Source organism: Hyaena hyaena, unplaced genomic scaffold (genome assembly GCF_003009895.1).
Source record: "Hyaena hyaena isolate Hyena2069 unplaced genomic scaffold, ASM300989v1 scaffold_30, whole genome shotgun sequence".
NCBI classification, from domain to species: domain Eukaryota; kingdom Metazoa; phylum Chordata; class Mammalia; order Carnivora; family Hyaenidae; genus Hyaena; species Hyaena hyaena.
The window spans coordinates 2,417,127-2,441,908 of NW_024080662.1; the positions used below are offsets into that span (position 1 = coordinate 2,417,127).

General features: G+C 44.1%; 1 protein-coding gene across 7 annotated transcripts in view; it reads left to right on the top strand.

The window, feature by feature from the left end:
• Positions 1 to 24,782, top strand: part of MAP4 (microtubule associated protein 4) — a 194,235-nt gene that overhangs the window by 156,294 nt on the left and 13,159 nt on the right. For 4 of the 7 annotated variants that reach the window (XM_039228074.1, XM_039228072.1, XM_039228071.1 and 1 more), the window contains 6 exons: positions 16,537 to 16,643; positions 17,454 to 17,669; positions 21,263 to 21,446; positions 22,036 to 22,095; positions 22,213 to 22,505; positions 23,822 to 23,935. In XM_039228074.1, the coding sequence (XP_039084005.1) occupies positions 16,537 to 16,643; positions 17,454 to 17,669; positions 21,263 to 21,446; positions 22,036 to 22,095; positions 22,213 to 22,505; positions 23,822 to 23,935 (974 nt within the window). Of the gene's footprint in view, positions 1 to 2,890; positions 4,286 to 16,536; positions 16,644 to 17,453; positions 17,670 to 21,262; positions 21,447 to 22,035; positions 22,096 to 22,212; positions 22,506 to 23,821; positions 23,936 to 24,782 lie in introns of those variants that run through there. The other 3 variants (XM_039228076.1, XM_039228075.1, XM_039228077.1) reach the window with 2 other exon arrangements.

Here is a 24,782-nt window from a genome sequence, read left to right on the forward strand (position 1 = left end):
CTAATTCCTAAGGCATTTTCTAAAATTTGCATCTGGCATGTTTGGGCTGCATTGCAACAACAGCCTCCTGTAGATGTTCATAATTTTCATCCTATATTATATATACATAATTGTATTATTCACTTATACTGTATGTCTAAAGAAGATAAGAAAGCTATAATTCAGGTATATTTCATCACCAAACCCTTCTGTACCCTAGATTCTCCGTCTTTCTTTTTTCCCTAATTATTTAGTAGAATCATGACCTTTGTTGTAGAGTAAGGTGACCCTGGTTCCTCGCCAATGAATGTGTTGGCTTTGATATATACTGCTTTTAAAAAACTGCTTAAGGTCAAGAGGAAGAAGAGGCTCAGTTTATATTCAGGACAAAGGTTAAATGGAAAAGCATATTTTTTGAGGCTTTCAACCCTGCCACTCTTGACCATCAGCATAGCCCAGTGTTATGTACTGAAGTTAATGCAAAAGGCGTATACAGTTGGTTCCTGCACTGTAGTTGGGGACTTGAGAGAAGTGATGTGAGTGGTATGAATAGTAGAGAAATGGTCTTTGGAGACAAGAGGCTCCATTTAAGGAAGCTTTCCTGGGCTAGGGTTCATCACATTTTATAAATCAGAGAACAATCTTAACTCGAACCTGTATATATACTTTTTTTTTTTTTTTAATTCAAATTAGGGGCACCTGGGTGGCTTAGTTGGTTATGCATCTGACTCCGGCTCAGGTCATGATCTCACAGTTTGTGGGTTCGAGCCCGGTGTTGGGCTCTGGGCTGACAGCACGGAGCCTGGAGCCTGCTTCAAGTTCTGTGCCTCCCTCTCTTTCTGTCCCTTCCCCACTTACTCTCTATCTCTCAAAAATAAAATAAAATTATTAAAAATTTTTTTTAATTCAAGGTAGTTAACATACAGTGTAGTCTTGGTTTTAGGAGTAGAACCTGGTGATTCATCTCTTACATATAACACCCAGTGCTCATTCATCCCAACAAGTGCCCTCCTTAATGCCCATCACCCATTTAACCCATCCCTTTGCCCACCTCCCCTCTAGTAACCCTCAGTTTGTTCTTTGTATTTAAGAGTCTCCCAGGGCACCTGGGTGGCTCAGTCACTTAAGTATCTGACTTCGGCTCAGGTCATGATCTCACAGTTCATGGATTCGAGCCCCACGTCAGGCTCTGTGCTGACAGCCAGCTCAGAGCCTGGAGCCTGCTACGGATTCTTTGTCTCCCTATCTCACTGACCCTCCCCTGCTCATGCTGCCTCTCTCTCTCTCTCTCTCTCTCAGAAATAAATAAAACTTAAAAAATAATTTAAAGAGTCTCTTACGGTTTGCCTCCTTCTGCCCCTTTTTTCTAAAAGCATTATTAAAAAATTATAACCAGATCAGTGTAGTTGATAGCAGATGGCTTTAAAACAATCCAGCCTGAATTTTCTTCATCTTGGAAAAAGGCATCTGGTGTATTCTTGATAGAATGTTTCAGAGTATCCTATGTTAGCACACGATAGTGACTTACAGGTGAAGCAACAAGAATCAGCTTTATTCAAGGTAGAATACCGCCTGCCTTTTCAGTGTTAACTTTTTTTTCCAAGAATTTTCTTTCTGGGATATTTCAGTCCTGAATGTATAGTTTACAAGCTCAGAGGCCAGCACAGCAAAGGACTGTGCTGGAGTAAAAAGGGGTAGGGGCCTGTGTCCCAGATTGCCAGAGTCCCTGTGTTCCAGAGATCAGTGTGTTCACATGGCAACTAAACATCAGCTGGCCAGAAGGAGCCAGGGCTGGGGCGCCTGGGTGGCTCAGTTGGTTGGGTGTCCGACTTCAGCTCAGGTCATGATCTCGTGGTTTGTGGGTTCGAGCCCCGCGTCGGGCTCTGTGCTGACAGCCAGTTCAGAGCCTGGAGCCTGCTTTAGATTCTGTGTGTCTCTCTCTTTCTGACCCTCCCCTGCTCATGCTCTCTCGCTCTCTCTCTCAAATAAAACATTTAAAAAAAAAAAAAAAAGAAGGAGCCAGGGCTGGTGCAGGGGGAGGGACCCAGCTTGTCCAGGAAACGGGTGCGGAGCAGAGTCAGGAGGAAAAATGCAAGGGGTATATTGTCACACGAGTGCATCGTAACTGGAATACATGTCTCCAAAGCCCCAATTGCTGAGATCCCGGAAGGAACACTTTATTAAACTCTTCCACAGTACAGAGCTACAGATGAAGTTCTCACTGGGCTTTGGGGACTCCACTCAAGTCAGTTTTCAAGTGAATTTGGTGAGTTGCTATGACAGCAAACCCACTCGTGCTCTGAGAAATGAATGCCTCCAATTTTGACACTACAGTAAGGTCTTTTTTAAGTGAAATTTTGAGCCATTTTCTGAAATCATTGTTCTTTAAGGGTTATGACTAGAGATTGGCAAGAGTCTTGACTATTTTTAAAACAGTTTTTTGAGTGGGTGAATGAGGAAGTGTGGGCATGGTGTCAGATAAGTGAATGTGTGGGTATACATGTATCTCTATCAGTGAAAGCGGAGTAATTACTATCCTCAGTACCCAGATTGGCACCATACCGTGTTGTAAATTGCAGCTCTAAACAGAGTGCTAGCTAACAGGAAATTACACTTCCAGTTTAACAGTGGCATTTGTGCAGAAAGTAGCAGGTTCTTTCCTTTCTCTTTCTTTTTCATTCTTTTCTTTCACACTAGTAAATACATTTAGCACCCAGCTGCTTGAGAAGAGAGGAGCTTTGGGGGAAAGGCAGGTTTTGTCATGAATACTGGGGACTTGGTGTGATGTCACTGCCAGCTCTGTGTGATCGTAGGTGGTGTTAGAGCTCCAGGAGCGAGGGGGGGAGAGCAGTCGAAGAGACGATGTCGCTCTAAGACAAGCAGCCTGCTGCTTACGGCCAGCTCTGTAAGGGCAAGCCTGCAGAGTGCCGAATGGACCCCCCAAAAGAAATCAACCAAGCTGGATTTGAGTGGCAGAGGACAGAGGGCAAACTGAATGAAATTGGACTGAATGTCAGCATGGACGGGCAGCTGAAAGACGGGCTTGTGAAGAATGCCAGCTTCCTGGAGCAGAAAAAGCTCTGCTTCTTTGAGGGGAAGCTAGACAAAGAGCTCAGCATTGAAGTGCAGGACGAGGAATGTCAAGCAACCTCAGGTCACCTTGAGAGCAGGTATGTGATTTCAGAAACCTGCCATTCCTTGGAGGGGAACTCAGTACACCAGAAGGCAGCTGAGTTCTGTGTGGGACCCGGAGAGGGGCCAGATGAGAACAAAGCCTCTACAGTTCAGGGGGAGGTGGCAGGGAAGAATGGGCCAGAGACCAAGAGCCAGCCAGATCTGGACTTCCCTGGGGCTGCTGACATCCCCACCCGTCATGTTGAGCAAGAAACCAGTGTTTGGAACCCCAACTTTCATCCAGTGGCTCAGGGCTCAAGGGAAGCAACTCCAGAAAAGGAGAATGGCATCACTTCTGGCAGCCGGGTGACCGGGGTGGTGAATGATCACTCAGGGCTGCTCGAATGTAAGCCCTCACTGTCTGAGGCTATAGCACGCCCAGCCCCCACTATTGGGCATTTACCCACTACCATTCCACCGATCACTATGGTGGAGTTCACCCAGGAATACGAAAGTGCCAGCTCTCATGACAGAGACCACGAGAAGGAACTGGAGAAATTGAATTCTCCGGAAGAGGGGGCTTTGCTCAACCAAGTGCCCCAGCAGAAAAAAGCAATGCGCCGGGCCCTGTCCGAATGTTCTCACCTCTCGGTTCCCCCAGCTGTCAACCTTGCAGAGAAGTATCCTGAACTCCCTGCCCGAGAAGAGCTTTCTTCTGGCCTGCTGCCTCTTACAAGCAGCCCAGTGCCAAGTCCTACGCCCAGGAAGCTGGGGGCTCCTGCCATAAGGCGTTCCATGACAGTGGCTGAGGAACAGACAGCTAGCTACAAATTGATCCCCGGAGAAGTGCCCATCCCATCTACTGAAGAGGTACCTCCTCTCATCTGTGAGGAACCTGTGGCCAAGAAAAGAGAAGAACTGACCCCCTTCGGCAACAGCGGCAGCTCTGAGAAGAAGGAACTGGGCACCACTGGCTTGCACCTCCATGGTAAGCTGGAGCAGATTCCTGAAGTAAGCAGCAAGGAAAAAGGACATGAAGATGTTAGTGAAACCAGAACGGATTCTTGCTCCCAAGTCTGCCGAGATGGTGAGAAACAGCCAGGACAGACAGCTCTGGCAGGGAAGAAAGAAATTGAGGTCACTGCAACCCAGAGCACTCCATCGTTCCTGTGTGAAGAGACCCCACGTGATGGTATGTTTCTAAATTTTGCCTCCATGGGGAACAAGCAGACAGCAAGGAGGGAACAAAAGTGACAGATTACCGGCAGGAGCGTTAGGCGGCTTTATTACCGCTGGAGTCTGTGTGCCGGGGGAAAGCAGAATTCTTTGCATTGGAAGGTTGCCGGGAGTGAGGTGAGAAAGTGGACAAAGTGAATCCAGCTAGGTCAGCCTGAATGTCTGCTGGTATGACGGATAGTGGGGACTGAGGACGTGGGCTGATGGGGTCAGAGGATGGTGGACGTAAGAAATAAAGCCCTTGCTTGACCTCATGTCACCCTGCCCACCCCATCCCCCATCCTGCCACCCCTCTGTTTCCTGTTGGTTTGAACCAGATGATTCCTGAGCCCTAAATCATCCAATCACAACTGATTGATTTCCTTGCTTGAAAATCCGCCACTGTGTGGACTCACAATGGGCGTATCAGCGCTAACCTCCTCTTGTTAAGTAGCACAGCCTGGGTGCAAGCTCTGTTTTCCATTTCACTTGTGAGAACATTTTACTTTTGTTCAAGTGGAAAAAGAGCCTTTTAAAGCTGGCTGTTTAATATTCTCTTCTTGTTCTTCATGTTTGACCTAGTCCTGCCTCTAGTCTTCTCTTTCTGCATGCGGGGTGGGGGGGGAGGGGATTTGTGGGGAGAAGGGAGAGAAAGGGAAAGGAGAGAGGAGAGACTTGGACATAATAAACCACTAAATGTCACAGGCTTTGTGGCTGCCTCCTGCCCAGCCGCACCCCCGTGGAGCTTCTTGCCAGTGGTCTGCAAAAGCTGGTTTCCTACCAGTCCAGTTTGAGCACAAAGGGCTCCCATTCACAAGCTGGTTCGTGGGGATTTAAACTATGTGTTTCATTTGGAGAAAAAAAAAAAAATCACCTCTTCCCCTAATATTTATTCCTCTCAGTACATTTTCATGAAGTTATTTTATTCATTTTCTCTTAAAATTAGAAGTATTTTCTAGGGGAAGATAAGTGGAAAAGACCCTAAAGACCAACAGGGTTTTTTTTTTTTTTCTTTTAATGGAGATGGGCAAAGAAACTTCCTGTGTCCTCTGATTTAGGACTCTGGGGTGACAAGAACGCAGGTATTCTGTGCTGTTGCTCACTTCTAGACGTGGCAGAACCGTAAGCCCCTTGTGAATAGGATTGTGTCATCTTCCTGTTGATCGGCTGGTTCCTGGTTTGGCGCCTTATACCTTCTAGGTGGTAATGAGTGCCGATTTTTGTGTATTTCAAAATAAGTTCATCCTAGTTCACACTAACAGAAGTTCATGGTGGTAGGAAAAAATTTCAAGTGACCTGCAAACCTCACTGATCTGTGTACCTAATAAAATGTTTTAAGTGCCGGCTCTGCTAAGTGCCATGTAGATAAACCCAGATAAAGATTCATTTACTCAGCCTGCTTACGATAGGCCAGTCACTGTCTAGCTAGCTGGATATTGTCCATATTCTCAAGCAAGTTATGATCTAATTGGGGTGGGGGAAGGGAACGGTGAGAGAGTTTTGAATCATGGAAACTCCCTGGAGGAGGTGGTTCGGAAGCCCTGGGTGCCTAAGAGAAAGCCTTCCAGGCAAAGGGACTCATGTAAACAAAGGTTGGAAGCCTAGATGGCTCATTGTTAGGTAAAAGAACAATGAGCAGTATTCATAGGGCACTGTTGTAAGGATTATTTAATTTCAAAGAACGGAAACACACTCAGAGGAACTCAAATTTATAAAAAGGTGTTTATTGACAGGGAATCTCAGGGAATCCAATTGCAGGAAGTGTAGCCGGGCAGCAGCCATTGTGTGCCTCTCAGGACATCTGCTTCACCCTAAACATGTGTTCCAAAATCTTCCCTGCTGGAAGCTGCTTTCTCTGCCATCTCAGACATCTTCCTTCCTTGGTGACTGTGTGCCGCACAGGACTTTGGGTTGCCATGGTTTGGGCTCTGTGCCCCACTTTATGCTGCCTTACATCCCTTATATCTGATCACCTCACTCACCTGGAGGCTCCTGGGGAGGAGAGTGTGGGTTGAGCAGACATGCCAAAGCCATCCGTACGTTATGTGGCCAGAAATAATGGGAGAACACATCTAGAAAATTGTTTGTAACCCAAACTTCAAATTCCCCTTAAGATGTTTAAAAAACTGCTGGCTGCCTATAACAATAAAGTGGCCCAAAGTCAGCTTTGGGATGACTCAGTAGACAAGATGAATTGGAAGACAGAGGATTGAAAACAGAAATTCTTGTGACAATAATAGCTTGTCTCATGTAGTAGTTGCAGGTGAAATACTGATGACGTGAAAGGGGAAATAGAACAGGTGAAATCAACTTGACTTGAAAACTGAATGTGGAAGGTGAGAGAGGGGGAGAGAGAGAATGGAGTTAAAGGTGGTGCTGTTATACTGAGCCTGGGTTTCTCAGCAGGTAGTAGTGCAAATACTGGAAAAATCTAGCAGAAGGAGCAGTTTTGTGGAGCAGTTCTGTTTTGAGCATTCTTTTTCGAAACTGTGGGGACATTTGGGTGGTGGTCTCTAGCAGTTGGCTGGCATAGACCCCTGAGCCAAAGGTGGAGGCGTCATGGAGAGAAGCACTGTCTGGTGGGGAGACTGCAGTTTCTGCTTCTGTGTACCTCAGGTGTTTTTCACTGGGTGACAGCGATGTAGGTTGAGTTGTTGAATGCTTATGTCATACACAGTGGGACTTTGCGTTGATGTTTACTGAACAATCCTGGGCCTGTGAATAATGTGCATAGTGGTCTGGGGCCAATGGGAACAAGTCACACATTTGGTAAGATACTCTCTCAGCTAGCTATAGAAAAAAAGACTTGACCAGCCTTGCATGTTTTTCTTTTCTTTCTTTGTATTTTTAAAACTAAGCAAATTCAATTTTAACTAAAAATACATAGAGTTTCAAACATCAAAAAGTATTAACTGCTCTACATTAGAATATCTCCTACCAACACAAGACCACTTGATTCACTTTTTCTTGCTCCTTTCCTCTAAGTACAGCTAAGTATTCTGAAAAGAATTCAGCAGATAAATATAAAAGGAATCTGCAAGGTTGAAAGGAGAAGGTACTGGGTAGGGAACTCAGGCCTTAAGGAAGGAGAGTGCCCAGTGAGACCCCTGGGTTTTCTTTCTAATTTCCCGTGTACCCAGGTCTGTGCCCTGGAGAGTGCCTGCAACCCAGAAGTGCCAGCAAGCATAGATGCCTCCTTTTCTCCAGCCCTCCCCAACCAAGAAAAAGAAAAGAAAGAAAGGAGAAGAGAAGGGGAAAAAGAAAAACCAGAAAGTCTACTTTCTCTTGCCAAAAGACCAGGAAAGGAAGGGGGGCCACCTGGGCACCTCAGTCAGTTGAGTGCCTGACGTTGGCTCAGGTTATGATCTCGTGGCCCATGAGTTCGACCCCACGTTGGGCTCTGTGCTGACAGCTCAGAGTCTAGAGCTTGCTTCGGATTCTCTGTCTCCCTCCTCTCTCTCTCTGCCCCTCCCCTGCTCATGCTCTGTCTCTCTCAAAAATAAATAAATGTTTTTAAAAAATGTAGAAAAGACCAGGAAAGGGGGAAACACTATTCCCCTACTCATCCAGCAGCAGCAGTGGGCTCAGTCCTGATCACTGCTCATAAGGGCCCACCTGTCACCCGTTCCACACCTGACAGCACAATACAATCCATCCACACTGGCAGGGACAATCTGTCCCTAGTCCCCCACAGGTGACAGCACCAGTGAAACCTGTAGGCCTGATGTCTTCTAGTCTTCTATCCAGGAGCAGAAGGGGACCTTGGGAGGTTTCCTCCTACATCCTTCCCTCCAGCAGCAAAAGTCCAGGTGGATACCTCCTGCTCCCAGCGGCACCTGCAGAGATTGAACAAGAAGTAATGCCAGCACCAGGCAGCCAGAGAACAGACCAGGAGAAACTCTCTGCATTCTCTAGGTCTAGCATCAGTCAACCCCTACTTAGTGAAACCATCTGGCCCAGGGAGGTGCCTTCAGCCCTTGCTGGAAGTACCAGCTAGAACTGAGTGACAGTCTCGTGAAGCCAGAAGAACATAGCAGTCCACAATTGCATTACAAGGGCTCTGGAGACTAAATTGTTATTGAAACAGTGATTACCTGCTATCCTACAAAATTTGGATTATAAAGTAGCCATTATAAAATTGCTTCAACAAGCAATGATGGTTTATCTTGAAAAAAATGAAAAACTAGAGAATCTCAGCAAAGAAATAGAAATTATAAAAAAGAAGTAGGAGATGGATATTATAGATAGGAAAAATACAATAATCAAATAAAAAACCATGTCTGATGGGTACAATAGTACACTGGAAGTGTCGGAGAATAGAATCAGTGAGCTTGAACACAGATCAATAGAATTTATTCCATCTGAACAAAAGAGAGAAAATAGGAAAAAATTACAGCTCCCCAGAGACATCTGGAACAATAACAAAAGATCTAACATTTGTATCATTGGAATCCCAGGAGATGAGAAAGAATGTGAGGCTGAACAACTATTTGAAGAAATAATGACAGAAAATGCCTCAAATTTGTCAAAAGATATAAACTGAAAGAATGAAACTCCAAGAGAAAAACCCAAAGAAATCTATGCCAAGACATATTATAATTAAACTCTGCAAACTAAAGACAAAAAAAATCTTAAAAACAACCATAGAGAAATAACATATTTGGTGTTGGGGAACAGCAGTTCAAATGGCAGTGTGGTTCTTACTGGAAACCGTGAGGGCAGAAGGAAGTAGCACAACATTTTTCGAGTGCTACTAGAAAAGAATAGTCAACTGCAGATTCTATATCTGGAAAAACTATCCCTCAGGAAAAAAGGGAAAGTAATGACATTCTTAGAGGAAAACTAAGAGGACTTGTTGGTATCCTCATACCTTTAGAGAGTGGCTCAAGGAAGCTTTCCAGAAGGATACGATATCATAACAGAAGGAGGCTTGGAATTTCAGAAATGAAAAAGCAGTTGGAACAATGGAATGGGTAAAAATAGGAGTAAATATAAATAGACTGTTCTCATGAGTTTTAAAAATCATATTTGATGATTGAAGCAAAAATTGTACCATCTGATGTGGTGCTCGATGTCTGAGAAGGAAATACCTAAGACATTATGTTTAAAAAGCAGGGAGGATAAAAGGTCCTACATGAAATTAAGCAAAACAGTACACTCAAAAACATTAAAAATAAAAATGGGATTTTAAAAAACGTTTAAGTAGCCCACAGGAAGGCAAGAGAAACAGAAGGAACAAATAAAAAACAGAGCCACCAGGGCGCCTGGGTGGCTTAGTCGGTTAAGCGTCTGACTTTCGCTTAGGTCATGATCTCACGGTTCGTGGGTTCGAGCCCCGCGTCGGGCTCTGTGCTTACTGCCAGCTCAGAGCCTGGAGCCTATTTCAGAGTCTGTGTCTCCCTCTCTCTCTGACTCTCCCCTGCTCACGCTGTCTCTCTCTCTCTCCTAGAAATAAATAAAATTTTTTTTAAAAATTAAAAAAAAAAACAAAAAACAGAGCCACCCTTTTGTGCCCCCATAGACACCATGCTTCAGTTCCTGTGTGGAATTATGTTTGGCACCATAGTTGGAATGTATCTGGTCCACAACTATGACATATCAATCCCAGTTTAAAAACTTGAAGAAATTAAAAAGGACTTGAATACAAGGGGAACCCCCCTGGTCATGAAGTGCTTTGGCACCGCCTTCTGGGTATGCTGATTCTGCTGTTCTGGGGGGCTCCTTACCTTCTGAGCCAAAAGCTTGCATTTTGTTTTCTTGTTTTTAATTTTTTAAAATGTTTTTATTTATTTCTGAGAGAGAGAAGACAGCATGAGCAGGGGAGGGTCAGAGGGAGAGGAAGATACAGAATCTGAAACAGGTTCCAGGCTCTGAGCTAGCTGTCAGCACAGAGCCCGACGTAGGACTCAAACCCACGAACCCATGTGAGATCATGACCTGAGCCAAAGTCAGACGCTTAACCGACTGAGCTACCCAGCTGCCCCAAAAGCTTGTGTTTTAAATTCTGGCCTCAGATTTTCCTCTCTGCTTGAACATGCGTTGCTTTCGAGCACAGATGGGGCCACAAGTTAAGAACTCCCCTTTTCCAACATCCTCACCACTTCCTCTCCTCTTTCCAGCCACTTGAGATGGCATTAGACTGGAATTATAGTGCTAGATTAGTAAAGGTGACCTTTAAGCTAGTAGTCTCTCCTTTGTTCTTGGGATTCCTACAACCTTTTTTCTAAAGAAAAAATTGGTGGGTTTTGTATAGCTGATCAGATTTAAATAATACTGATTACACTGTTTAGCAATTATATTGGATGCTTAAACATTTGGTATTAAATTATGTTGTTTCAAACTAATTAAAATTAAAGTCCAGAGGAGGAAGGGCGCCTGGGTGGCTTAGTCATTTAAGCGTCCGACTTTCGCTTAGGTCATGATCTCGTGGTTCGTGGGTTCAAGCCACACGTCAGGCTCTGTGCTGACTGCCAGCTCAGAGCCTGGAGCCTGTTTCAGTCTGTGACTCTCTCTCTCTGACCCTCCCCTGCTCACGCTGTCTTTCTCTCTCTCTCCTAGAAATAAATAAAACATTAAAAAAAAAATTTTTTTTAAATAAAAAAATAAAGTCCAGAGGGGGAAAAATACCCAAATACCAGAATGACCTATAAGCCCTAATCGATCAGCAATTACTTTTTTTTTTAATTTTTAAAAAACTTTTTTAAATGTTCTTAATTTATTTCTCAGTGAGAGAAAGAGCATGAGCAGGGGGAGGGTCAGAGAGAAGGAGACACAGAATCTGAAATAGGCTCCAGGCTCTGAACTAGCTGTCAGCACAGAGCCCGATCCAGGGCTTGAACCCATGAACTGTGAGATCATGACCTGAGCCGAAGTTGGATGCTTAACCGACTGAGCCACTCAGGCGCCCCAATCAGCAATTACTTTAAATGCAGGTAGTCTAAATACTACAATTTTTTAAAAAATATTTTTATTTATTTCTAGGAGAGAGAGAGAGACAGCGTGAGCAGGGGAGGGTCAGAGAGAGAGGGAGATACAGACTCTGAAACAGGCTCCAGGCTCTGAGCTGGCAATCAGCACAGAGCCCAACGCGGGGCTCTAACCTACGAACCGCGAGATAATGACCTAAGCGAAAGTCGGACGCTTAACCGACTAAGCCACCCAGGCGCCCCTAAATACTACAATTAAATACAGAGATTAGCAGAGTATATTTTTAAAAAATGACCCAAGTACACGCAGTGTACAAGAAATGCATATCAGGGGCGCCTGGGTGGCTCCGTCGGTCAGGCATCTGACTCTTGATTTTGGCTCAAGGCATTATCCCAGGGTCTTGAGATTGAGCCCCGCGTCAGGCTCCATGCTGGGCCTGGAACCTGTTTAAGGTTCTCTCTCTCTCTCTCTCTCTCTCTTTCTCTATCTCCCTCTGCCCCTCTCCCCACTAGTGTTTGCGCTGTCTGTAAAATTTAAAAAAAGAAATATATGTCAGTCCTAAGAAAGGTAGATTGAAAGTAAAAGATGGAAGAAGACATAACATGTTAACATTAATTTTTTTTAAGTGGCTATATTCTGTTCAAGCATCCATGGAACATTTGCCAAGATGGATCGTAGGCTATAAAATGAAGTTCAGTACTTTATTAAAAGGCTAAAATCAAACAGAATATGTTTTCTGGCCATAATGGAATCAAATTAGAAACCAGTAATAGAAAGGCCACAGGAAAATTGTCAGTCATTTGGAAATTAAAGAGTACACTTCTTAATAATCCATGGTTAAAGAGGAAGTTATCACAGGAAAAATTAAAAATAAAATGAGGGGGCCTGGCTGGCTCAGTCAGTGAAGGGTACAACTCTTGATCTTGTGGTTGTAAGTTCAAGTCCCATGTCAGGTCTGGAGATTACTTAAAAAAAGTCTTGGGGCTCCTGGGTGGCTCAGTCAGTTAACATCCAACTTCGGCTTAGGTGATGATCTCACAGTCCGAGCCCCACATTGGGCTCCCTGCTGTCAGCACAGAGCCTGCTTCAAATCCTCTGTTCCCCGCCCTCTCTCTGCCCCTCCCCATCTTGCACTCTCAAAAAATAAACAGACATTTAGAAAAGAACCTTAAAAAACAAATAGAACAAACTTTGTGATGACCTCAGGGTGTTGTACAGAAGTGTTTAATTGTATACCTGCAACTAATATCACATGGTATGTTAACAAACTAGAATTAAAATAAAAACTTAAGGGGCACCTAGGTGGCTCAGCTGGTTAGGCATCTTGACTCTTAATTTCACCTCAGGTCATGATCTCATGGTTTGTGAGTTCTAGCCCAGCATTAGTTCTGCACTGATAGTGCGAAGCCTGCTTGAGATTCAGTCATTCATTCATTCTCTCGCTCTCTTCTTCCCCCCCCACCTCCTCACCCTTTCCTGGTCTCTCTTCCCCCCCTCAAAATAAATAAATGTAAAATAAATAAAAATTTAAATTAAATATAAAATAAACTGAATAAAAATGAAAAGAGAACATATCAAAACCTGTAGAATGCAGCTGTAGCAATGCTGGGAAGGGTATTTATGGCCCTATGTGCTTACATTAGAAAAGAGAAAAAATCTCAAGTCGATAACCTAAGTCACTACATATATCAAGAAACTAGAAAAGGAAAAACAAAATAAATCCAAAGCAAGCAGAAATCAGTGAAATTGTAAACAAGAAAACAACAAAGGAAACTTATTAAACCAAAATCTCATTCTTAAAAAATACCAGTACAATTGGCAGACCTTTAACAAAATTGTCAAAGATAAAAAGAAGACACAAACCATTAACATCAGGAATAGGGGATATCACTATGGCAATTAAAAGTATAATCAGTGAACACGGGAAGCACCTTTACACTCCCAGATTCAACAGCTTAGAAGAAATTCCTTGAAAACCACAAATTACCAAAACTCAACCAAGAGGAAATAGATAACCTGAATAGCCATTAATAAAATTGGATTTTTAATTAAAAAGTTGCTGAGGGATTCACTGTAGGGGTTTACCCTACATTTAAGGAATAATTAACACCAATCTTACACATTCTCTTCTAGAAAATCTTAAGAGGAGAGAATACTTCTGATTCATTTTATGAGGTCTGTATTTGATACCAAAACCAAACAAAGACAGAATAAAACAAACTACAAACCAGTATCTCTCATGAATGTAGATGCAAAATATTAACATCACATCCAGCAATATATAAAATTACCTATACACAACAGCCCAGTGGAATTTATTCCAGATCTACATGGCTGGTCCTGTAATCAAAAACCAATCAGTGTAACTCAGATCAACAGTCTAAAGAAGAAAACCCATATAAGCACAGAAATGCATTCAACAAAACTCATTACCTGTTTATGAAAAAACACTCCTCAAAGATTAGAGGGAGAACTTTCTCAAATTGATCCAACTTCCTCATCTACAGAAAAACTACTGTAACATCATACTTAATAGTGAAATACTGAGTGCTTTCCCTGTTAAGACCAGGAGCAAGGCAGGGATGCCTGCCCTCACCACTCCTGCTTATCGCACTGGAAGTTCCGATTAGCACAATAAAGTAAAAGGAAATAAAAGGACGTATAGATTAGAAAGGAAGAAAGAGATCTGGCTCTCTTTGGAAATGACATGATTGTCTATCTAGAAAATTCTGAGAAATTTATCAAAAAACCTCTCGTAAAACTAGTAAGTAATTTCAGCAAAGTCACAGGATGGAATTAACTGCATTTCCATACACTGACAGTGACACTATTTTAATAAAAATCCTGTACGTGTTTGTAGCTGCAGCAGGTGAATGGTTAAACTGTGATTAGAGCTGTACCATGGAATATCTCGGATATGGTCAGCAGTAAAAAGGAACTAGCCACTGATACATACAACACCAGTACATCTCAAAAGCATTATGCTGGTTGAAAGAGGCCAGACAGAAAAGGTAACATACTGTATGATCCATTTACGTAATAGTCTTCAAATAATATTCTAGAGATGGAAAGCAGATTAGTGGTTGCCAGAGATTTAGGGATTAGAAAAGGAAGGGAGGTAGGGTGGCTATAAAAGGTAACAGGAGGGAGCCCTGTGATAATGGAACATCGATCTGTCCTGATTGTTAGTAGTGGTTACATAAAGCTACACGTGCAAAAATTGCATGGCACTGCATATGTGTGCACGTGCATGCACGCACACACACACAAATGAGTGCTGCATGTAGAACTGGAAACATCTGAGTGAGCTCTGTGGATTGTAGTAATATCGGTATCCTGGTTTTGGTAGAGTACTAAACTGATGCAGGGTGTCAGTGCTGGGGGAGCAGGGGGGGAGTGTACACCGGACCTCCCTGTCCATTTCTTTGCAACTTCTAGTGAATAGAGTTACTTCAACACAATGTTTTAAAACGTTTAGAATAAAGCCTGCTGCCCTCTTAATTCTGTGCTCCATTCCCCCTTCCCCAAATTAAGGCCTTTTGAGAATGCATGCACAAGTGAATTTGCGTTAGAAATGTATTTTGCCCCCATCCCTTCTCTAGACAGATGGTTTCATGTTGCCTTCCTATTCTGCACCTTCCTTTTTTCTTCACTATGTAATAGAGATGATTTCCTTATCGGTCATACTTTATTTTTTCAGATGCAGAGATTACCTGATACTTCTGCCATGATGTTTGACCACTTTTCTATTAACAGACTTTCTGTTTTGTGCTGTTAGGAAGAATGCTCTGATGAAAGACCTTACACATTTGCTATTTTGCTGGTGTGTGAATATATCTCTAAGATAAATTTCTGGAAATTGAATTTCTGGATTAGAATTTCTGTACACTACAATTTTTAGAGACACTGGTAGATTGGCCTGCATAGGAACTGTACCATTTCCACATGCTCACCAGTAGTGAATATCCTCATATCATTCCCACCGGTTATTTTCACATTTTAGAACTTTTGACACTATGTTAGGTTAAAAATGGCATCTCAATGTGGTTTTAATTTTTGCTTCTCTGAAAAAGTGGGCATCTTTTATTTTCAAATTGTATTTCAGTTTTACTTCTTTTCCTGTAAACTGTATTCATATCCTTTGGCCCATTTTTCCAGTGGGTTGTTGGCTTTTACAGCAATTAGTGATTTGTAGGAGTATTTTATATATAAATAAGCTCTTTATTTTTGATACGAGATTCAAAAATTTTTTCCTGTTTATCATTTGCCTTTTGACTTTTCTTCTTTTCTTGTCTTTTTTTTTTTTTTTTTTTTTTTTTTTTTTTTTTTTTTTTTTTTTTTTTTTTTTTTTTTTTTTTTTTTTTTTTTTTTTTTTTTTTTTTCCAGTGGGTTGTTGGCTTTTACAGCAATTAGTGATTTGTAGGAGTATTTTATATATAAATAAGCTCTTTATTTTTGATACGAGATTCAAAATTTTTTTCCTGTTTATCATTTGCCTTTTGACTTTTCTTCTTTTCTTGTCTTTTTTTTTTTTTTTTTTTTTTTTGGTCATTGAAGTTTTTAAAACTTTTTCCTTAGACTGATCTTTGGCTTCTGGATTTTGTGTGAGTTAGAAAGGTCTTTCCCACACTCAGGTTATAAATTTCATGGTATTTTAATGCTTTCAGGTGTAGCCCTATTGAAATCTGGAGTTACGTCCCCACAGGGGTGCTGCTGGGCATTGCCTTAGGTGGTAGACTATTTCTGGCCTTGGGTCTGATTTCATGGGTCTCCTCAGCCTTTTAGGAAATCTGGGTCACTGCTAGAACCAGATCAAGTTAATCTCACATCCTCCATAAAGTGGTGCTTTACAGGGAAAGGAAATAAGGGGAGGACATTGGATGATCTTCTGGCTCTTATCCCATCTTTCAGCCACCTTTATTGCAAGAGATAAACTCTAGTAGAAGAGGTTTTTGTCCCCTCTGTGCTCCGGGAGTTAGTGGTTGGGTGACAGAACCCCTTTGCTGGTCTCCAGGGAAGGGAAACCAAACTTCAAGGGCCATTTCCTTCCATTGGTCATCTGTGCAAATCCCACTTAGGTTGCTTCTCCACCGGGACAGGCTCCCTGGATCTCTGGAATCTAAAACGATCCTGTCACAATGAGGGGAACTGGGGAGATTTGTCCACATTTCATAGCACAGCAGCCCTGTGGATTTCGTTTGGATTGAAGTGCTAGTCAGTCAGTGTCTGTCTCCACTAAGACTTGCATTTTCAAAATGGGTATGAAAAACATCTGCTTAGCATAACTGTCCCCCCTCTTAGGAATAAGTAAGCCCGAAGAAGGACGGCCTGCTGGGAGTGTGACCGGAAATGACATCACCACCCCTCCGAACAAGGAGCTCCCACCAAGCCCAGAGAAGAAAACAAAGGTAGGTGCGAGAATGCTGGGCTCTCTTCTGCCACTATCATTTTTTAAAACTGTATCTTCCACTACTATTGCTTGGATCATGAATGGAATTTCTTTTTTCTGAGCTATTAGTAGGTCCTTCTCCAATTTTGGACCTTCTTAGAACGTATTTTATATCCATATTTTACCATAGTAGCCTAACTCAACCCTTAAAATCTCTACCCTGACCCCATTATCTTGAATATGTGTAGAAATATTCTGTAGAGGGTGTTTCTGCTTCCCTTAACAACAACAATAAAGGGATTTGCAAAACTATTAGGAAATAGATTCTGCAAGCTGCATTCATGAAAAGGGAACACAGAATTTTAAGGTGGATCAAGGCTTCAGACACTTACTGGTACTTATTACAGAGTACAAATGCCACACTTCAGTGTGGCCCTGAAATGATGCCAATGTTGCCCATCACGGTACAAATAATAACAGCTTAATCACCTGCTGGTGACTTATTTTCCTAGAACTATTATAGCAGCCACCAAAAGCTACTTAATTGTTTAAACCTGTCACTGAATTTAAGTCTTCAGGTGCCAAACTGCTAGAATTTGTGACACTGACATTAGGAATGAATTCCCAGTTTTCTTTCTCTCATGGTTTCTTTCCACTATTTACCAAGCTCAGAAGAACGGAATGCTGCTTTTTAGTTGCATAGATCCTCATTGCTTATAATTTTACTTTGAATTGTGCAATTCATACTTCTTTTTAATTTGTTTTTATTTTTGTTTGTGTGTTTGATGTTGGCCTTTAAAAAAAAAAAAAACAACAAATCAACTTAAAGCCTTTGGCCACCACTCAACCTGCAAAGACTTCAACATCGAAAGCCAAAACTCAGCCCACTCCTCTCCCCAAGCAGCCGGCTCCCGCCACCTTTGGTGGGTCGAATAAAAAACCCATGAGCCTTGCTGCAGGCCTAGTGCCGGCTGCCCCGCCCAAACGCCCTGCCGCCACCACTGCCAGGCCTTCCACCTTACCTTCAAAAGACGCAAAACCTAAGGTAAGTGGCCACCTAAGCACCATGCCAGGGAAAAGTTCTCCTCTCTGAGTGTCCAGTCGCTCTCATTGCTCCCAGACAGTGGAATCAAGCTGCTGGAATTGGGGGAAGAGGGGAAAGGCGACTTGAAAATCAATTGGGGCCCATGATGCAGCCATAACATGAAAGGCTTTCAGACCTCGTACCTTTCCCTGCCCCTGCCTGCAGGCAACACTGCATCTGCTGGGGGGCGGGGGGGGGGGCTTTTCTCCCAACTCCTCCCTACTCTTCATGCATTTGAACACTTATTAGCCAATTTGTCCCACTCCACACACTATCACATACCCCTTTTTGGTATAATTCTCTCATCAAATTCCTGAAATTCAGTTCCTTGTCTTTCTCTTTAATCCTCCTGCAGAAGTGAGTTTTACCCATTACTTTTTTGGATAAGCTTTTATAGCTGATCTCTGTAGGTTCCAACATCATGTGACATCTTCCTTAGCTTTTGACTTCGGGCCCACTCTCACCAAGCTCCCTCTGCACTTTCCAGTTTTTCAGGTCACCCACATTATTGCCTAGAAATCAGTCAATTTGGAGCAGCAGTGGCTTCACAGGATTGTTCTAGAAGGGCAGGTGGAGTCTGTGGCTGTCTTCCTTAACATCTTGCTTTATTTGAGAAGGGCCTTTTGGTCAGCTTGGTGTTATTCCTTAAACTCATGGTGGGAAACAGTTTCCCATGTTAAAATGTTAGTGTATTGGGGCGCCTGGGTGACTCAGTCGGTTAAGCATCTAACTTTGGCTCAGGTCATGATCTCACGGTTTGTGAATTTGAGTTCCACCATGGGCTCTGTGCTGGCAGCTCAGAGCTTGGAGCCTGCTTTGGATTCTGTGTCTCACTCTGTCTGTATCTCTCTCAAAAATAAATAAACGTTCTTAAAAAAAAATGTTAGCGTATAGATCTAATCTTGTAAAGAAAATTGGTAAAACCTAGGAATTATAGAATAGGTTGGAACCTTGGTCAAGACTGAGAAATCATGTCATGGACTAAGAATGATAAAGTCTCATAAAGCTTTCTAACCCTCATTTACCCAGTTGACTGCTTTTCTTGAATGTTAGAAGACAATTTATTTGCATAAGAGGACAGAGGGAAAGGTGCCTGGGTGGCTCTGTTGGTTAGTGTCTGGTTCTTGATTCTGGCTCTCACAGTCTGTGGGTTTGAGCCTGGCATCTGGCTCTGCACTGACAGTGGGGAGCCTGCTTGGGATTCTCTCGCTTCCTCTCTGTCTGCCCCCTCTCCTGCTTGTATTCTTCTGTCAAAATAAAATTTTAACATTGAAAAAATTAAAAATAAACATTAAAAAGAGAGAAAGAGCAGAGGGAAGGTGACTAGAGCCATGGCACAACAGATCCTGGGGCAGACGGGTTGGGGGTGGGGCCGGTATATAGTGAAATTTCACTCTGCAGTAATCATAAAAATGAAGTGTAGTACACTGTAGTATACTGGTTTCTTTATGTCTTTTAACTCCTTCAGTCCTCTCTCTCAACAACCTATAAGTGGATATTCATGTTCTCATTTTATGGCTCAGTGAAATAACCTTCCTAAGGTCCAGTGCTAGTAAGTGGCAGAGCTACTATTTGAACTTGAGTCTGACTCCAACACTGATACTCAAGGCCTCTGTCAACACTGTTCTTTCTTGGCTGTACAGCTTTTATTTTTTCTGTACAGCTTTTATTTTTTATTTATTGATTTTTAAAGTTTACTTATTTTGAGAGAAAGAGGGGCAGAGAGAGAGAGAGAGGGAGGGAACAGAGAGAGAATCTCAAGCTGGCTCCATGGTGTCAGCACAGAGCCCAGGATAGGGCTTGATCTCACCAACTATGAAATCATGACCTGAGGTGAAACCAAGAGTTGGATGCTTAACTCACTGAGCCATTCAGGTGCTTCTTGTGGCCATACAGCTTTTAGACAGCATTTTGAGACACAGCTGATCTGAAAAGGTGATTTGCATTATAATTACTACTTTATTTTTTAAATTAAAAAAAGCAGCAGATAAAAATATTTGAAGAGATGGATAAAAACTAAAGTCTTAAGAAATTCATTTTTATCTTTATTTTGGTAGAAATATTATAGAAGCAAGAAAAGGGGAAAAAACTCAAAAAATAAGTAGATCTAGGATTCTGGTAGAGAAGAAAATAAGAATTGAGAAACAGCAGAATAAAGGCAGTTATGAAAGCAGACTCATTCTGTAGCTTGCTGAAGCCAAGAGCCCGGCAGCTAAAGACTGTCACGCTTCTAAGAGCGTTCAATCCCTAATAACCCTTTTTCCAACTTATTTTTATCACTATTATTTTCACTAGCAAAAGAAGACCCTACTAGATTATTCTGAATCATAGTCATAATATTGAGAATTTGAAGGAGACCTTCAATTCCTCAGAGGGAGGAAACCCCTCTGCACAAAATCCACAAGACATTCCGAACAGAGCCACTAGCTGAACAGCTCTGACTCCAGCCTGAGGGCTCCCTGTACCATACTTCAGGGACTTTGTAAAGTGTCCATTACCCCACATTTTCAAAGTTAGGCTTTAACTGGATGCCAGCCCTTAATTTCTGAGCTTCTCCTAAGCTGATTTTCCATGAAGCAGCTGGTCTCCACCAACATACTGCCCTGTGTGGCCATTTCTCTTGGAGCCAAAGAGTTGGATCCACTGTGTCTGTGACTTGGCTTCCTCTCTTGAGTAACTTGGTACTTCTGCTTATTGAAAATGAGTGTGTTCTTCTCCTATTCCTGTAGAAACCAGGCTAAATTGATTCCCTTCCCTTCCTTAGTAGCAAGGCCATGCCCCACTTCCACGGAAAAGGAATGACAGTGGCCCAGATGCCAAGCATCTGCACTTGAGAGAATTTTCCGTTTTGCTGTCAGCCATAGCCGACATCAGTGCTTCTCATTCTCTGGTGTTCAGGCCTGTGCCCTCCGCCTGCCCTCTTCTCGTCGTCTCTGTGCTCTGGTCCCCACAGATCCTCTGGTCCTGACCTCCTTTATCCAGATGAGGAAATAAAGCCCATAGAGGTTCTGTGATTTTCTCAGAAACACACTGTGAGTTGGGGGCCTGACTGGGGTTGGAGCTCAGGTTTCGGATCTGACTCGTTAGGCCAATGTTCTCTCCATCCACAGCCCTATCCTGCTCAGCACTCCTTGGGTACATCTTAGCTAAAAGAGTGACTGAATTTGCTTAAACATAATTTTTAATTTTTTTTGTGTTTATGTATGTATACTCTATGTCTTTAGTGGGTCATTAATTACTGACGTATTTAATGTGTTAAATACATTCAGTCCTGTGGCAGACTTCCATTTGTGATGTGGTATACTTGTCTGGTATGTTCATTCTCATGGTTCAGTTGGATTGAGATAGTTAGACTCCCCCATTTCCTGACTCTACGTGGCCCAGCACCCTACGTGGCCAGCTCTCACTTTGTCTGAAGGACTTAGGTCTCAGCAGTAAAAATTTTCCTACCAATAAGCGCCAAATCCATAGTACCCCTGTTTTCTGATGTCCTTTAACATGACTTCCTGGGGCTCTTCGACCTGTGCCTCTTATTCCCACTTCCCTGTTACCAGCCTGTTGCAGAGGCGAAGATTCCTGAGAAGCGGGCCTCCCCATCCAAGCCAGCCTCTGCCCCAGCCCCCAAGCCTGGCGCCAAGAGCACCCAGACCGTTCCAAAAGCCACAGCAGCTGCCACTCCTGCCTCAGCTGGGCCAAGCAGCAGGAGCCCCCCGACGCCTGTGCCCAAGAGACCCACCAGTGAGTACTGTCACCCTCCCCTCCCACCGGAACCAGCGGGGACACAGGTGGGGGCCTTGGCCTTGCCCCAGCTGGCAGCACAGAGAGCTGTGTGTGTCTGTGCACCAGTCCTCAGTGGGGAACACTGGCACGTGGACCCTTGATCTTCACTTGAGGTTTGCAAGTATGTCTGTTCAGAAAACTCTTGAGTGAGAGGGATTCTCATGAATTCCCAGGCAGGATTACTATTCCCTTCTTAGTAACTTCACAGCACTCAGCACACTGTGGTCATGGGCTTACATGATAGGAAGTCAGTCGTTCAGTTCCACAGGCATGTACTGGTAACCCACTTCCGAGGCCATGTGGAAAGCACCGTCAAGACTGTAGAAAAAGAGTAAGATACAGCGCGTGGCCTTGTGTGCTCCATAAGGGCACCGTCTTTACCTGGCTGTCTAACTTACTCCTAATGTATCCAGAGACGAGCACAGCCTATGGCCCAAAGGGGACATTTAGTAATTGTTGAATGAATGAGTGAATCTCAGTACTGGATGAGCCATTCACTAAGTCACTTTATTAAACATTAAATGGTAAAAAGTGTATGTTTGTGCAGCCATCAAGACTGAGGGAAAGCCTGCAGACATGAAGAAGACGGCTACGAAGTCTGCACCAGGTGACACCCATCCCCCACCTCCTAGGACCCTAATTTAAACCCCTACCTCTTTGTGGCTTCCAGACTCCCTTTTGCTCTCTCCCTGCTGAGCCCCTGTCATGTTTCACTCCTTTGCAGCTGACTTGAGTCGCCCTAAGAGCATCTCCACCACTCTGGTGAAGAAGAACACCACTGTCCCCGGGGCAGCCCCAGCAGCAGGGGTGGCCCCCGGCCGAGCCAGGGCCACACCCACCCCTCCTCGGCCCTCTGGAACTCCTTCCTCGGACAAGAAGCCCACGTCAGCCAAGCCCAGCTCCTCTGCACCGAAGCTGAGCCGCCTGTCCACCAATGCTTCCACCCCTGATCTGAAGAACGTCCGCTCCAAGGTTGGCTCCACAGAAAACATCAAGCATCAGCCTGGAGGAGGCCGGGTAAGTCCTGGAGCTTGTGGTCCTCAGCATGCTAGCCCTCGCTTCCTTCCCTGCCACGCCGCACTGCTGGGCCCACCGAAGCAGAAGGGCTGTCATGACGTCGGGTTCAGTGTCATGGACTTGCAGCCTGGGCTCCGTGTCCGGCAGCAGGCTGTCTTCTCCCATCTCCATCAGGGGGGCTCCTGGTGTGTATTTTGGGGTTTAGGCTTATGTTTTTGTTTGGAGGCGAAAGAGTTCTTCTACTTAACAGAACAGTAAGTAAGAACAGTAAGTGCTGCTCACCCCAGCACTGTGAGCCTCAGGACCTGGCCCGTGGTGGTGGTGGTGGTGGGGAGAGGCATGTCTGCCTGAAAGAAGATAGAGCGCCTCCTTGTGGTCAGGATGCCTTGCCACTCAGGCCTCCTGCTATCCTCAGAAGGGCTGAGTGCTTCCTATCAGAAGGGAGAGTGCTGTTGAGGGCAGGGCGCTTCACTCATAAGGATTTTCTGTTTACATCCACCGCTGAATTGTCAGCTGTTAGCAGGGATGGGAGGTGGTGTAGGAAAAGGTGGGGGCAAAAGTCCCAGTTTCAGTCCATGGAGCAGTGGCCTCATTTCCTATGTGATTCTCTAGCACTTAAACCACCACACCTCCCACTCAGGGTAGGATCCTTAAAATGCGTCAACGCAGAGGCTTTAGAACATTGAACAGGGCCCAGAATGAGGCACAATCTTGGTACTGTTGGAAGACACTGATGGGAAACTGGGATTAGTCTGGAATAAGGGCCTAAGAGTTGCTTTTACTAAGAGTCTGTGGCTCTGGTGTATGCAGATGGTGTGACCATCTCTCCCTTCCTGTGCTCTTCTTATGCTTTCCTTGGGCAAAAATTGCAGGAGGTCTTGGTGGGGAGTTGAGTGACTCTGCCTGGTGATCCAGTGATTTTCTGTTCCAATGTACCTGAGTGGTGTGGCACTTTCCCTCATCAGTAGTGGCTCCTGTGACTACAGCAGCTTGCTTGGGGCAAGGACATTTGAGTGGGGGAGCACTGTGATTGGAAAACACACACTCAGAAGAGAAATCACTAACTTAGCCCTCCTTCCTGCCTTCTCTCCGTGAATGGTGTCTTGATCTCTTCCTCATGTCTCAAGACTTTGGTCTGCAGCTCCTCCCTCTGGCTGGTCTGCTCTGGGAAATGGTTTTCTCCTAGGAGCAAGGGTGACCTGCTTCTGCATGGTGGCCTGGCCTGGATTTGAGTCTCCTACAGCTTTCTTCCCTTCTTGGCATTTGGGCTCTTACCCTCTCGGTTTGAAATTTGCCCTCCCTTTATCTCCATCCAGGCCAAAATAGAGAAAAAAACAGAGGCAGCTGCTACAGCTCGAAAGCCTGAACCTAATGCAGTCACTAAAACAGCCGGTCCAATTGCGAGTGCGCAGAAACCAACTGCTGGGAAAGTGAGTTTTATTTAGACTTTTACCTCTTGAAGGTGAAAGATGATAAACTGTTTCTTCCAGCCTAAGTCACTTTCCCTTCTATTGCACTTTTTTCCTGTCCTTAACCAGTTTCTATTTCACCCCCTCATTCCCTCCTCTCTGTTTGATGACTTAGCCATCAGAAAAAAGTTTTCTGTTAGCCTTGACAGGTAACAGATTTGGGAGCCCATTACCTTATGGGGAATATTTATTCAGCTGGATAAAATGGATCCAAAAACTTTAAGCCACTTCCTTCATACTGACCTTGATGTAAAACCCACCCGTTTTGTGTGCAAACACACACGGCATCCAGGTTCTTCCTCAGTGAGACATGGGATCAGTTACTCTGCAGTGCCTGGAACCCTGGAGCCCTGGTGCTTGTAACTGAGCTAGAAGGAACATTTCATAACATGCGGGGTATGGAGATGGCTTCATTTACCCTGGTTCCCCCTGTCACCTCCTCACTGAAAGTTTGGGTGCTCATTCCCATTGGAAACCCACTCAGCCTAGGGATTGCACACCACCTACAGGGCGCAGGTAAGCAGGAACTCAGGGTTCTTTCCTCATGCCTCCACGCCCCGGAAGCAGGCCTCTCCTGCCTTCTGTGCGAACCTTCTTCCCTTAGCTATGGCAGGTAGGTCATCTCTCCATCCAGGGACTGCGGAGAAGCCTTAACCTCCAGCCCTTAGGGACCAGGATGGACAGTCTCAGTCCAAGGAATTTGTACCTTCGGTGAGGCTTCCGGGTGACTCCTGGAGGTCCTGGAGGTCTCTGATTCAGAGCAGGGTTTCACTGGGAAGCAGTTTGCTAACCAGTTATTCATCACTGA